At 33.6% G+C, this 14,967-nt stretch overlaps 1 protein-coding gene across 2 annotated transcripts in view; it reads right to left on the bottom strand.

The window, feature by feature from the left end:
• The window catches only part of TAF4B (TATA-box binding protein associated factor 4b), a 197,223-nt gene that overhangs the window by 172,803 nt on the left and 9,453 nt on the right, over window positions 1–14,967 (bottom strand). For both annotated transcript variants that reach the window (XM_037805602.1, XM_037805603.1), the window contains exons 2-7: window positions 13,371–13,513; window positions 12,173–12,283; window positions 7,238–7,393; window positions 7,021–7,143; window positions 3,547–3,636; window positions 169–783 (exon numbers count right to left, since the gene is read on the bottom strand). In XM_037805602.1, coding sequence (XP_037661530.1) covers window positions 169–783; window positions 3,547–3,636; window positions 7,021–7,143; window positions 7,238–7,393; window positions 12,173–12,283; window positions 13,371–13,513 — 1,238 coding nt within the window. The remainder of the gene's footprint in view (window positions 1–168; window positions 784–3,546; window positions 3,637–7,020; window positions 7,144–7,237; window positions 7,394–12,172; window positions 12,284–13,370; window positions 13,514–14,967) is intronic.

Consider the following 14,967-nt stretch of genomic DNA (forward strand, 5'->3'; position numbering starts at 1 on the left):
GTGAATAGAGAATGAGAAAGATAAAGCAAACGCAGTAAAATGTTAACAATTGGTCAAACTAGAAAAAGGGCATACGGGTTTCATTTTACCAGTCTTGTCAGTTTTCTGAAGGTTTGAAATTTTCAAAAAAAAAAAAAAAGAAAATGGAAGAAAAGATATGCTACTCACTAGTTGTTTGACTTTAACTGCCTTTGGAATACCAGGAAGTTGTGAAAGGGCAGGGCCCGGCTGTGCAAGTTTGATTTGGACTGGAGTGTCAATGACAGGCTTGTCAGATGTAATGTCACCAGAAGTAATAACAGGTTTCACGGATGGAAGACAAATAGCTGTAGCTGAAGTTTCTCCAAATGTTACCGATGGAAGGGCCAGCGTTACTGCTGCTCCAGAGACAACTGGCTTTTCAGGTTGAAGTGAGACTGTTGTAGCTGTATTTCGTACAGAAGTCACAAGTGGTTTTGAAGTCTGAAGCAAAAGAGTTCCAGCTGTTGTTGCTCCGGGTACAGCAGCTGGACCCACAGAATGAAGTGTCACAACCCCAGTTTTTGCTCCCCCTGGACCAGCAAGTGGATTCAGAGTCTGCATGGACACAGTTCTGGGTGTTGTTGCTCCAGAAACAATGATGGACTTTTCAGACTGGACTGAGGAAACTGCTGTTGTCACCACAGAAGAAGTTACCGTAGTGGTGCAGGTAGTAATAACTACCTCATTAGAAGTCTGCTGAACACATTGCTGAATAAAGCTCTGGGAGTCAGGCATAAGTTGTCGTAAGGCAATTACACTTTTCTAGAAACACCAGGGAAGGGGGAAAATATCAATAACTAAAATTAGGTGTTAGTTGAGAAAAACTGTGTATTTCATATCTTTACAATATAAACAAAAACACAATATCAATATCAAAAAGTATACAATATCATAATATATCAAAAGTATATCAAGTGTTTCTGTCAAGGAAACCTAGTAACACTCATTCATATGCTGTCAATATCTAGCATACAATAAATTTAAAGCCCAAAAGTGCTTTATTTTTAATACAAAATTTTGTCATATTAGTATACTTATTTTGTATACCTCAATATCAATTTGGCAAAACAAAACACTGTATTATTATATTGCTTGTATGCATCTAAACCCATAACAGATCATTAACTCCAGTACCTACAAGTTTATTTGCACCACAGCAGAACTAAAGTCTTTTTCTTAAATAACTTCAAAGTTTGGACAGAAATAGTCATTACACCAACTTAAACCTAAAATGAACTGACTTTTAAATTCTGAAACAATTTCTTTAATTAAACTAGAATATTTTCTGATTGAATTTTAAGTCTTTATCTATCCCTCTATTCTGGTGAAAGAGTCAAGACAGCTCAAAACTAAAAGCTAGTAGGTTCTGCCTTCTTATCCCTGGAGTTTTTGTTTGTTTTTGTTTATTAGTAGGAAAAAAGGTACAAAACTAGGTGGATGGTAGGTTCTCTACTGCGGAATTCAAAGGTTGTTCTGAAAGATTTCCTTGTTTTGACACTTAAATTCAGTCAGACTGCCTACTAAGAGGTAGAAACAACGCAAGCACTCACCAACAACAAACACAAAACACAGTCCTTACTTAAGAAGCAAATGAGAACTATTTTTCCTCTTTTATTTTTTAAAAAAAGATTGAGAAAAATCTCATCTGAAAAAGATTTGCAAAAAGAAAATACAAATGGTAACAAAAGAAAGAAACAGAAAATCTACCAGTAACTTTTTTCAAAATTTAAAAATGGCTGAAGATAAACTGCTTTGGAAATACAAGAACAAATGAAATGACTTGTTTAAATAAGTTTAAAACAGAAATCTAAGATGAGGGAATTCTGAAGAAAAATACAACTAGAAAGAAACATTAAAGTAACAAGGCTTATTAAAGATACAACAATATAAACGTATTTCCAAATTATCTCTTGACCACCTGCTCAGGATTAAGCTTAAATGCTGAATCCCTCATCCCTATGCAACATCCAATCCAAAAGCTCTCAAAGATAACCAACCAATCAAACAAAACAAAACAAACTCTCAAGAAAAAAAGCATAATGCTTAGGGCCTTAGAAAACAGAAAAGTAAAAATACTTCATGGTAATATTTGGTAACTTAAGGGTAGTGTTATCTATCTGACTTAGTCAGATAGACTAAATTCTGGCACTTATTGGACCTGTAACTTTCGTCAAAAGTTAGTCAATTTAAATGGTTTTCTCATTCCTAAAATGGAGAATACTACACTATCTAGCGTGTATTCTCTAAGGATTGATATGAAAACTAAGTGCAAACAAGGCAAATTAAGTGTAAAGTGGCTAGCAAAACATCTGACACATAGTAGGTACAAATTAATAATTTCCCTTTCTCCTTATAATGTCTCCAGTAAGTATAAATTCAAAAGCGTCAGTGCTATACACAGCTCCTACAGCTCACAGAACTTCTGCATTAAAAAAGACCTTGAATTCAATCTTAGACCCAAGGAAGAACTGCTTCTAACATCTCCACAGATGTGATTTCACACAGCAGCCCATCAAATTTTTAGATAAATCTATCTAATTCTAGCTATGTGCTCTAGAGCTACAAAAGTCATATCTCCATCATAGAGATATTCCTAAAATTCTTGATATTAGATTTTGTACTGTTCCTTCAACCTTTCCTTCCCCAGACCAAGTCTTCCTGGCTAAAGTATTCTCAGTTTCTTCAGCCACACACTTCATATCACATAATTCGTACCTTCCTAATCAACCTGATTACTGTCATGGGGACAGTTTCCACTATTTTAAATACCCCCTAAAAATGTGGTGCCCCATCTCTTCCCACTCTTCTTTCATGAGGCAACCAAAGGAGTTTTGTACTGTGAAGGCTCTTTCATCCCCCCTAGACAATTAACCCCAAATTTTCTAAGGGTGACTCCTCATTCCATTATTTCAAAATTTATGGCATGAGTCTTTGGTTCCCTATAGCCCCGGGTCTTTAATGACTTTATAAACTTCAATTCAATTCCTTTTTAGCTTCCGAGCATCCAAAAATAATACACACACACACACACACACACACACACACACACACACAGTCTGTCTAAACCAGCTCTCATTATCAAAGTTACTGCACTCCCCTAAATCCTATTTAATTCAATAAACCTTAAAGAGTACGCCTACTAACAATGTAAATTAACTTTTTAAAAGAATAGCCCTCCTACCAAATTTGACTTACTACTTCTAAGAGAATATGAGTCATGAGGATAAAAACTGAAGGCTCTATTTTAAAAAAAAAAATTAAGAGTCCTTGAGTATATTCCTGCACAAGCATTTAACAGTATAATCATTAAGTTATGTTCATGAATATCACTTCTGTTTTCACATGTTCAATCCAAAGAATATGGACTATGAAGTGCTTTACATACAGTTTCTAAGAGCAGAGGGGTTTCTCTAATATTGCTAGTATCTGCACACTGAATTGCTGTAATATTCAAACACTCAGGTTTTTAATTATTTTAACTTAATCTAATCCAAACAATTTCTTTAAGGCAACACATAATTCTACCTTAAGAAAAGGGACTAAATGAGGCTGAGGTGAAGACTTGAGTTCAATATACAGTTTTCTAGTAAATTCTTCAGCTTCAATGTTTGCATCCTGAGGAATGGGAGAAAGAAAAACACTTCTAGGTATACAAATACTTTAAAAGAAGCAAAGTGTATAATACATGATCCTAGACACAGAGAAGCTTTTCACAATTAGTAAAATCCATCATTAAATGAGGAAAAATTTTTATGTCCCTATGAACAAGTAAACATAAACAATGTTCATAGAGAATACAGCGAAAGGATTACTTTTTTTTAAGATTCTGGTAGGACAACATTGTGAATGTCATTAACACCACTGAACTGTATACTTGAAAGTGGCTAAAATAGGAAATGTTATGTTGTACCAATGTTACCACAATAAAAATTTTATAAAGGAAAAAAACAAGATCCCAGTAAGCAAAGTAAGAAGCGATCTGGCTGGCAGAATGCTGCTATGTTATTACAATCTGATAGAACTCTAAAGGAGTTCTAAATTTGGGGGATAAGGAATAGGAAGTTATTTGGCTTGGAGGTCTTAGGTTTTTGTTGTTTTTTTTTTTTTCCAATTTTTAAATTACCTTAACTTTACAAAGCTAAGATTACATTTTTAGAATGCTATTACAAGGCCATAATACCAAATATACTATAATTTCAAAGGACTGAGGAACCCTTACATATTGCTTTATGCTCTAAGTCTTTCAGAAGAATGAAAGGACTAAACTATTTCATATTACTAAGGATTTTTGTTTTTGTTTTTGTCTTTTTCACTGTGTCAAGATTTATACTGATTGTACAAAAGAAACAGCAGGTAAAACTGCTGGCATAAAAGGCAATGAACAGCAACAAACAATGATAGTCATCATATGTATGCATTTGCAGTGAGACCAAAAAAACAGAGCCAGTTTCACTTCAAAATGTCTGTGACGAACAATCAAAAAGTACATTACATTTTAATACTGTCTGTGGCAAAATGGGAGCCACATATAAAGCCAAACTTTTCTGCAGCAGACCAAAGATGTTCTTTGTGATTGAGTTGCCAGCTGAATTAGCTGCTCTTTTCTCCATGAAACACCATTTTTACCAGAAAGAATGACAAACTGTGGTTGTTCAGACTTGAGTCTTTATAGACATTTTCTCAAAAATAAACAAAGCAAGTCTATCACTGTAAGAAAAACAACTAATAATATTTTTTTGCCAATGAAAAACTGGAGCTCTGAAGCCAAAATCAAAATTTGGGAAAATGTGTACCTACCACCCTGAGCTTGATAGCTTTACAGTCTTTAAAGACTTCTCTGGTGAAACTGTTGGTGAAATTAATGAGAATGATTTTTTGATCTCTTAAATATCAAATATGTCAACATTTAGAAGATCTGTATAATTCAGTGAAACAATACTTTCCAAATGACTAATGCATGCTGTTACAAAAATCACACATGGGCAAAAGATACATTCAAAGTGCAAGATAAACCAGCGGACTCTTAAAGAATATCCACAATAACCTGGAGAAAGGCTATTAAAATACTGACTTTTCCAACCACCTATCTGTGGGAGGTCAGATTTTTCTAAATAATTCAATCAAAATAACATCACAAAACATTTTATACAGAAGCGGATAGGAGAATACAGCTATCTTCTCTTAAGTAAAACTTTAAAAAGATTTGCAAAAATATAAAAACAATGCCAACTCTTCTCATACTAAATTTTTGTTTTGAAAATAAAGTTAGTTTTAATAAAAATGTTATTTAACATTTAATGGGGTGTTAATTTTAAATGAATTTTTTTTTAATTTTTCAGTTTTAATTATAACTGCCCATAAACAAAATGCCTTTGGGAATCCTCAATTTTCTACAATGTAATAGTATCCTGAGATCAAAATGTTTTTGAGAACTGCTGTTCTAAGCTAAATAGATCTTGTTAAGCTAGAAAGGGCATGTGACTAACTCTAGACTGCTCTTATCTGCTTGCAAAGTTCATACAAATTCTTTGTGCTTAGAAATTTTCTTTTTCTTTTTTTTTTTAATTTTTTATTGAGATTGTTCACATACCATACAACTATCCAAAGATCCAAAGAGTACAATCAACTGCCCATCGTACCATCATACAGCTGTGCATCCATCACAATTCTTTTCTTTTCAATTTTTAGAACATTTTCATTACTCCAGAAAAGAAAGACAGATAAAAAAAGGAAACTCAAATCCTCCCATACCCCTAACCACCACCCCCTCCATTATTGATTCATAGTTTTGGTATAGTATGTTTGTTACTGTTGATGAAAGAATGTTAAAATACTACTAACTGTAGTATATAGTTTGCAATAGGTATATTTTTTTTCCTATATGCCCCTCTATTATTGCCTTCTAGTTACAGTGTCATACATTTGTTCTAGTCCATGAGAGGGATTTCTAATATTTGTATAGTTAATCACAGACATTGTCCATCACAAGATTCACTGTTTTATGCATTCCGTCTTTCTTTCTGGTGACATACATGACTCTGAGCTTACCCTTTCCACCGCCTTCACACACCATTCATGCTTAGAAATTTTTAAATGTTTTATTAGATGAATGTTCCTTTCTATCATGTTCTTATTCTAGAGACTAGCCTCTCAGAGAAAGAAGTCACCAGAACCCCTTTCAAACCTAGCATTCTCTGAAAATGGAAGATCAAAAGTTCAATGTTTACTTTTAAAAAGAGGCTCAAAAGTTAAATTGTAACTTATAATTTCTAAAATAAAATTATCTTCTCTAATGGAAAACTAACCATTTCAAATAGCATAAAAAATAGTAGTAAAGAAGGTATTTCAACATTTATAAACTATACTTGCTTTCCAATAAAATATGTGAAACATATACATGTTTTCCTCTAGGAAAAAGTAACAGTTTTTATATGAAGAATACATAAAAATTCTACTTCTATGGTCAGAGAAATCTGTAGATTTCAGTAGTTCAAGGAATCCAAAATGATGTTTGTTACATCCTCACCCTAGTTCGTTAATACATGGTATATAATATCTGCTTATTTCCATCTCTGTCCTCTTTAGCAAATCTAAGTATTTTAATTTAAAAGCAAAAAATAAGAAACCAAGGAAGTATAACTTGGTAATTAAGAGAGACAGACTCTGTGATACTTATAGAAACCTCAGAGATCAAGTTTACTGATAGCCTGGCTTCACAGCATTTTGTAATTCTAATAACAATTTCCTATTTGACCAAAAAGTCAACCTTCCCTCCAAGGCCTGTTTTACATTAAGGGAAACAGGACTGCTATATATAAAGTAATACAGAAGAGATTTACTTGTTTGAGATTCATGATCATTAAAAAGCTTTTACAAAGCAAAAACTAAAGTTTATCAAGAAGTGCATTAAATAAATTTCATTTAAAATATACATTCCCCATTTAAAACATATTCTATGGATCCTTTGGCATTGGCAAGATTTTATTAGTACTAACTTACCAAAAGTTGTTCCACCAGCTTCTTCACATTCTGCCCCATTTCTGGAGACTGCGATCCACTACATGCTAGTTTTATTAACATTGAGAGGAAGTTCTTACATTTCTTCACGTTTTCTAGCATCACCTAAATATGGAAATAAAAGCACAAACAAAAAACTCACAAATATTGGCTAGAAATTAGAATTTTAAAAAATTTGTAAGGTGTATGTGGCGCTTACCGGGGAAAAATTAGTCTGAGCAGCTGCTGAGTTATCTGCCTGTGGGTTGGGCTCATTTGAGGGTATGGGTGTTGTTCCCAAATTTGAAGGCTTCAGGGTATTTGAAGTATTCAACAGCTTCGGAGTAACTGTGACATTTGTTGGCAGAGCCACAGACTGAAATGGTATATATTTAGACACATATTACTATGATACGTTAGTGTCTCATTTCACATTGAACAGACTACAAATGAATCTTAACATATTTGCTTTTATGTTATGCCCCACAACTCTAAGGCAAGATAGCACAGTTATAAGAGTTCTAGAGTCTAGTAAATCTGGGTTTCATTCCCAGTTCTGACACCTACTGAGCAAATGATTACAAGCAAGTTACTTAATCCTGTTAAACCTCTGATTCTCATCTGTAAAAAAACAAAGATAGCAATGGTACTCAGTATCCTGAGATTATCTGTGAAAAACAGTGCCAAGCACATATAGAAATAGAGACTGTCCCTACTCTTTAATTTTATGCTTTTGCTTAAGCAAAAAAAGGAGAGAGAACTACTGCTTATTTTATACTCAGAGAAGCTCCTTTTATGTAGAATACCAGAGTAAGCATAAAGAATATTACATAATATGATGTCTTATTTTCACATTGAAAAGAATTATGGTTTCTCCCACTTTATCAAAATGAGGTATGATTCTAGCACCACCTGCAGGATAAAAAGTTTCATACACAAAAATACAATTCAAGTAGCAATTTAGAAAACCACATTGAGATAAAGCAACAATCTTACTTTAAAAAGAACAAACACTATAAGTTACAGGACATGAGAAAAGTATGGTGGGGAGAGAGGATAGTAGTTACAATTCAAATAGAAAACTGAATCTTACTCCATCATTTTAATGTAAATGTATGCATTCTTCAGGCATATAACACAGAAAGGTCAGGTTGCTATTGCCTTTGAGGAAATTTCTTTCCTTACTAGTCATAATATATTAACTGGAATGTACACCAAAACTTCTCACATTAAAAATCCTGGAGCATATATTAGACAAGAATGTTTGAGGGTAAAAATGAGAAGGACATTGTTTAAAAACACTGGTTAACTAATGCTGAAATGTGAAGCAATAAAGGCCAACTTTTAAATGACACCTAAAGTAATAGTTTTATTAAATATAGACAAAGCCTCAAGAACAACATTGAAAATTAAATCTGCCTCCTTTTATTATCCATAGTCCTGCTCTTCAGAGACAATTAATGTGTAGTTTCTTCTGAATTCTTCTGGGGATTGTCTAAAAAAATTTTTTTAGGTTTATATATAATAAATAAAGACTTTTTTGAATTAGTCTAATTTATAATCCCCATTTACTCTTTGTACTACTATAGTCAAACAAATGTAATCTGGAACTTTACCTGGTGACTGATTGCCTTTGGTGTTGAGGGAAGAATTTGCTAGGGAGAATGCTGTCCCTCTCCCTTATGAAGCCAAATAAGGAGCAATGAAATGTGAGGTGAGGAAAAAGTCCTAATTTTTGTGAGTAGAGGGAGAATTCATGTCATTTCTGCTTTTATTGACAACATTTTATTCTGTGTCCTGTACAAAATGTTTCTAACCTTCACCTTACCAGACACATGCTCCTTCCAAGTCAATTTACTCTCAGGTTTACAATCCTGGTCTTCTCTACCTACTTAATCCTATTGCAGTGATGGACGGGCCCTCTAACTCAATCATAACCTCTCTTTAGACTCTATATTCTAGATTAGCCAACGGTAGTTCCATGTTTTTCAAGACTACTCTGGCACTGAATAGGCATGTCCTGGGAGCAAGGGAGGAAAGGGCTAGAGTAAATGTGACAAAAATCTGTGTGAAAATTGGTTACACATAGAGCCAGTGGAATGAATTGCATGCAAACTTCACAGACAAAACTGCATTTCAGATAGGGTCATTTTCTGTATCTACCCGAATGAGCTAGGATTTTACATTTGTTCATATTTAATTAGAAACACTAATTCTAAATCCAATCATTTGCATATTAGATTCCAATGTAACAACAGACTGGGCTATATCTTCATCATCAAATACAACATAAAACTCAACACAAAGATTTCAAACTAGTCCTTGTGTTATGTTTACTACGTCAGACCATGTTTCAAGCCATTTTAAATAAATATTGATATCCACCAAAAGAAAAAAAATTTCAAAATTTCTTAACACACACATTTGCCTTAAAAGTCAAATAGTTAAGTACTGCATAAAGAATTCTAGTTTCTAGCTCATTTCCTTCCAAGAAATCCCTAAAAGTGACCTGTTTTACACCTCAAAGATGACACAGATATTATTCACTAACTTCATTGGTTGAAGTAGTTCAAGATATCCTTTACTGCCCTATCCCAGCTTTCAAGAGCAACTCAGCTTAAAATATGCATCAATCTTTATTAGGTAAAGCTATAAATAAACAATCCATACAAGAATTAACAGTGGTAAATATACACAGAGAAAAAAAAGTAATCCAAGGGGAAACAAAAAGCACCCAGATATAACATTTTAGAATACCTAAATTAAATCTATAAGAAATACTTCCAATGTTGTTGAGTATATTAAAAAACTGATATACTCAAAGCACCGCTGTACTAAAGTGATAAATCCCTTTCATCAAAAAATACGAAAAAAAAAAAAAAGCAGAGCCCCCCAGAAGAACTGGTGGAGAATGCAGGGGTGTTGGGCTTCCCCACCTCAATGGTTGCTGATGTGCTCACAGACATAGGGGACTGGTGGTTTGATGGGCTGAGCCCTCTACCAGGGGACTTGCCCTTGGCAAGACTGTTGCTGCAGAGGAGAGGCTAGGCCTGACTATAATTGTGCCTAAGAGCCTCCTCCTGAATGCCTTTTTGTTGCTCAGATGTGGCCCTCTCTCTCTAGCTAAGCCAACTTAGCAGGTGAAATCACTGCCCTCCCCGCTATGTGGGATCTGACACCCAGGGGAGTAAATCTCACTGGCAATGTGGAATATGACTCCTGGGGAGGAATCTAGACCCGGCATCGTGGGATGGAGAACATCTTGACCAAAAGGGGGATGTGAAAAGGAATGAAAGAAGCTTCAGTGGCAGAGAGATTCCAAAAGGAACTGAGAGGTCACTCTGGTGGGCACTCTTACACACAATATCGACAACCCTTTTTAGGTTCCAGTGAATTGGAATAGCTAGCAGTAAATACCTGAAACTATCAAACTACAACCCAGAACCCTTGAATCTGGAAGACGATGGTATAAAAATGTAGCTTATGAGGGGTGACAACGTGATTGGGAAAGCCATATGGACCACACTCCGCTTTGTCCAGTGTATAGATGGATGAGTAGAAAAATGGGGGCAAAAAAAGAAAAGGCACCCAGTGTTCTTTCTTACTTTAATTGTTCTTTTTCACTTTAATTTTTATTCTTATTATCTTTGTGTGTGGTAATGAAAATATTCAAAAATTAATTTTGTTGATGAATGCACAACTATGTAATGGTACTGTGAACAATTGAATGTATGCTTTGTATGACTGCATGGTATATGAATATATCTCAATAAAATTGAATTAAAAAAAAAAAGAAAAATAAATGATAGTAGATATCAAAGGCCCTAAATTCATTCCCGTTGGCCCAACAATCTCCTCAGAATTTATCCTAAGAAAATAAAACTAGGGTTTTAAATAATCAGTACAGAAGTCATTAAGAACAGAGCTTCCTTTGGATATGGATTATTAATTTTCTTGAGGTATGAAGGCAAAGTAGTTGTTTTAGGCTATTTGTTTTTCTTAATCCTTTGCTTTGTTTTGTTTGAAATGCTGTGTTTTTTTGTTGTTTAATTTTTCAATAAAGTTTAAAAAAAACAAAAACAAAAAAAAACAGAGCTTCCAGTGTGAGACAGAGACACCTAGGCTCAAATTCCCCCTTTCTACAGAGTAGTCACAAAGAAGAAATGAGATGATGAATGTAAAGTACCTAAAATAGCATCAAGCACAATAAATGGTAGCCATTAGTAGAAAAACAAAATTATGTTTAAAATCATATTTACTCCATCAGTAGATGAATATACAGAGAACGGAATTCTATTCAGTTGTAAAAAGGAATGAAGTTCTTAATATAAATGAACCTTAAAGACATCATGTTGAGTGAAATGGGCCAGACACAAAAGGACAAATACTGTATGATCTCATTTACATGATATAATAGGAATATGTAAATTCAGTCAGAAATTAGAGTACCAGTTACCACGGTGTGGGGGGAGGGGTGGGGAATAGGGAGTTAATGCTTATTTGGTACAGTTTCTGTTTAGGGTAATAGAAAAGTCTTGGTAATGAATGGTGCTGATGGTAGCACAACGTTGTGAGAGTAATTAACACCACTGAACTGTATACTTGAAAGCAGTCAAAATGGGAAAAGTTATTTTGCATATATGTTACTGCAATAAAAATTTAAAAACAAAAAACAAAAACATTAAACTGTACAACACAGAAGTGAACCCTAATGTAAACTATAGACTTGAGGTAACAATATAATTACAATAATATTGCTTCATCAATTATATCCAATATACCACACTAATGCAAAATGCTAATAAGGAAAACTAGGGGGCAGTGGGTAAGAGGTATATGGGAACTCGGTATTTTCTGCATGATTTTTCTGTAAACCTACAACTGCTCTTAAAAAAAAAACTCACCTGTGGCAGATTCACTGACATCATTTACGTCACAGGAAAAGAATGAAAGCAGAATGGTTAAAAAAATGTCAGAACATCAGAGGGGTAGATCCAGAAGCATAGAACCCAACATGGTATTGCACAAAACATGCTCCAAGATATACCCCTCTTCACAGTAAAGGAAGTGTGAGCGTGGCAGGAAAGCACTAAATAATAAAGAAAGATGAGTGAATACCCAGTGCACAGGTGGCCACAAATAAGTTACAACTTACTTGTACTGAGGATGACTTTGGGACAGTGGTTGCCACAGTGGTTTCTATTTGTGCTGATTTTTTAACAACAGGTACCACTGCCACTTTCTTGATTAATTGTGAGCTAGAATTCTTGACACAAGAAGGTAACACATAGTCATCAACATTAGTGGCTTAAAATTAATCACTATTATGGCTAACACTAAAACACTTTACCATAGCAAGATTTTTGTTGTAAATGGCTTTATAACCTTACAGGCTTTATGCACATTTTAAAACATAAACCTAACTAGCCAATTGGTCAGCTGGTGAGCCTTTCATTCATTTAGGATAGCAAAATGATTAAATAAACAGCCCACTGACCTGAAAGTTCAAACTAAATAAATTTCATAGGACTTCAGTATTAAATTTACTCTTTGGCTCATACTGAAAACATACAGATTCATATTTAATATCTATTTATAAACAAAAAATCCACTAATCTATCTTCTCAATCCACAGCAATTAGATAAAGCAAACTAGGAAGGGAAGCAGCTATTAGTGACAGATACAGTAACAGATGATACCATTGGCTGAGAACCTAGAATTAAGAAAACAAAACAATGAAAGAAAAAATATGGTATTACTACAGAATATAACACAAAATCTTTCATTAAGGTGAGTGTGCATCAAGAAACCGTTAAACCACATTCAGCATTTTCTGTTTAAAAAAGCAAAGGAAGATGTCTATAAAAATATATATTTTAAACTCAGGCACACAAGATAAACTTCAGTTACTTAGAAAGATTACCACGTATGTAAAATCACTCATTTTTCACAATGCCAAATTAATAAAGTATTACAGAAAATTTATTTCTTAAGAATAAGTCCTAAAAGATATAGATAAAAATGAAAACTACAAACTACAGTCATAATTTTTACCATAAATTAAAATTGAAGCATAATGGTTATTTTCCTTCCATTTAGAAACACAAATAGCCCTTTTAAACTTGCTTTGAGGACTATAAAATCCTAAAGTATAAAGACTAAATTTTATTATTTTAGCCATTACCAAATGACACAAATGCAAATCTTTATCAACGTATTCAAAGTAAATAATTCAATACAAAAAGCTGAACAGAATCATCTATTATTTTTACAGGCAAACACGTACACATTAACATGAAGATAATAGCTGGCAAAACTAAGAAAAGATGAAAAAAATACTAAGGTACATTACCGGCATTGTACAGATTTTGACTGTTTGAGTATTAGCTGGTACTGCTGGCCTTGAAGTTACCGTACTTGTGTCAGTTCTTGTTAAAGCTTGCTGAGGAGATACCAACATCAACTGACCATTGTTACTTTTGATCACAACTGTTCCTATAGTTGAAAGAAAGGAAAAAATGTAACCTCTGAGCTAATAAATGAAGCATAACCATCAGCTATTTTCTCCTCCCATTTTTTTCAAATGCAATGAATAGGTGATTAGCACATAATGAATTCCATGCATGCTAATTATCACATATAATATAGAAAAATGTTTTCATTCAAAACTATTTAAAATATGAAGTCTAAGTGTATAGCTGATACACTCCTCAAAAAGGCGAAACACTTTTCCATCAGGATCTTAACAGTAATTTGTAAAGTTAATGTAAGATGGTGATGTACCTTACTACAAAAACTGACAAACAGAATAGACCAAAGAACTGTAAAAGGACTCACAGACATGTCATATTAAATTTTCCTAAGGGGCACTACAGATCAGTGAGTAAAGGACAAAGTATTGAATAAATGGGGCTGGGTCAATAAGTTATCTATATAAGAAAGATGAAATTGGAAGCCTATTTCATACCATATAAAAAATACAGGTGCATTAAGATGCAAAAGTTAAAAAAAAAAAAAAGTAAGATTTTACAAGTCTTAGACAATGTAGAACTTTAGAATATAGAAAATTCTTTTTTAGACCTAGGAATAGGAAAGAATTTCTTAAACAATAAAACCATACATTCAACTACATTAGAATTATGAACCTCTGTTTAGCAAAAGATGTCATCAGGCAAAAAGCCAAGCCACAAAATGGAAGATGATTTTAGTTCAAAGGACAAGTATCCAAAACGCACAAAAGAAACACGTATGCCAAAGACAGAAAAAGGTAAATTAAGACCACAGTGAGCTTCCATTTTATATCTACCTAGACACACAAAAAATTGAGAAGTCCAATGACAATACCAAGAGTTAGAGAGATATGCATGAAAAAGAATTCTATCATGTTGCTAGGGGTAATGTCACTGGGTATGACCACCTTGTTCAACTTTAATGATTGAGCCAAATTAGTTTCCACTTGCATACCTTTCTCTTTTTTTTGTTTTTTTTTCATTCACTCTTTATTTTTAAATCAACTGTATAAAAAAGAAAAAAAAAATTTTAATGTAAAGAAACATACAATAAAAGAACATTTCAAACAGACCATAACAAGGGAGTAAGAAAAAGACAACTAACCTAAGATAACTACTTTACTTCCAACATGTTCCTACTCTACCCCAAGAAAATAAGCTAATATAGCAACATTTCTGTGAACTTGTTCCTACTATACCCATCAGAAATTAACAGACCATAGTCATTCCTAGGCATCCCCAGAACGTTAAATTTACCCATGATAGCTTATCTGTTCTTATTGGATTATCGTTCCCCCTTCCTTAATCGTTCTCTATCGTTAGTTCCCCTACATTCTACATTATAAACCATTTGTTTTACATTTTTCAAAGTTCACATTAGTGGTAGCATATAATATTTCTCTTTTTGTGCCTGCCTTATTTCGCTCAGCATTATGTCTT

Source organism: Choloepus didactylus, chromosome 16, assembly GCF_015220235.1.
Source record: "Choloepus didactylus isolate mChoDid1 chromosome 16, mChoDid1.pri, whole genome shotgun sequence".
NCBI classification, from domain to species: domain Eukaryota; kingdom Metazoa; phylum Chordata; class Mammalia; order Pilosa; family Megalonychidae; genus Choloepus; species Choloepus didactylus.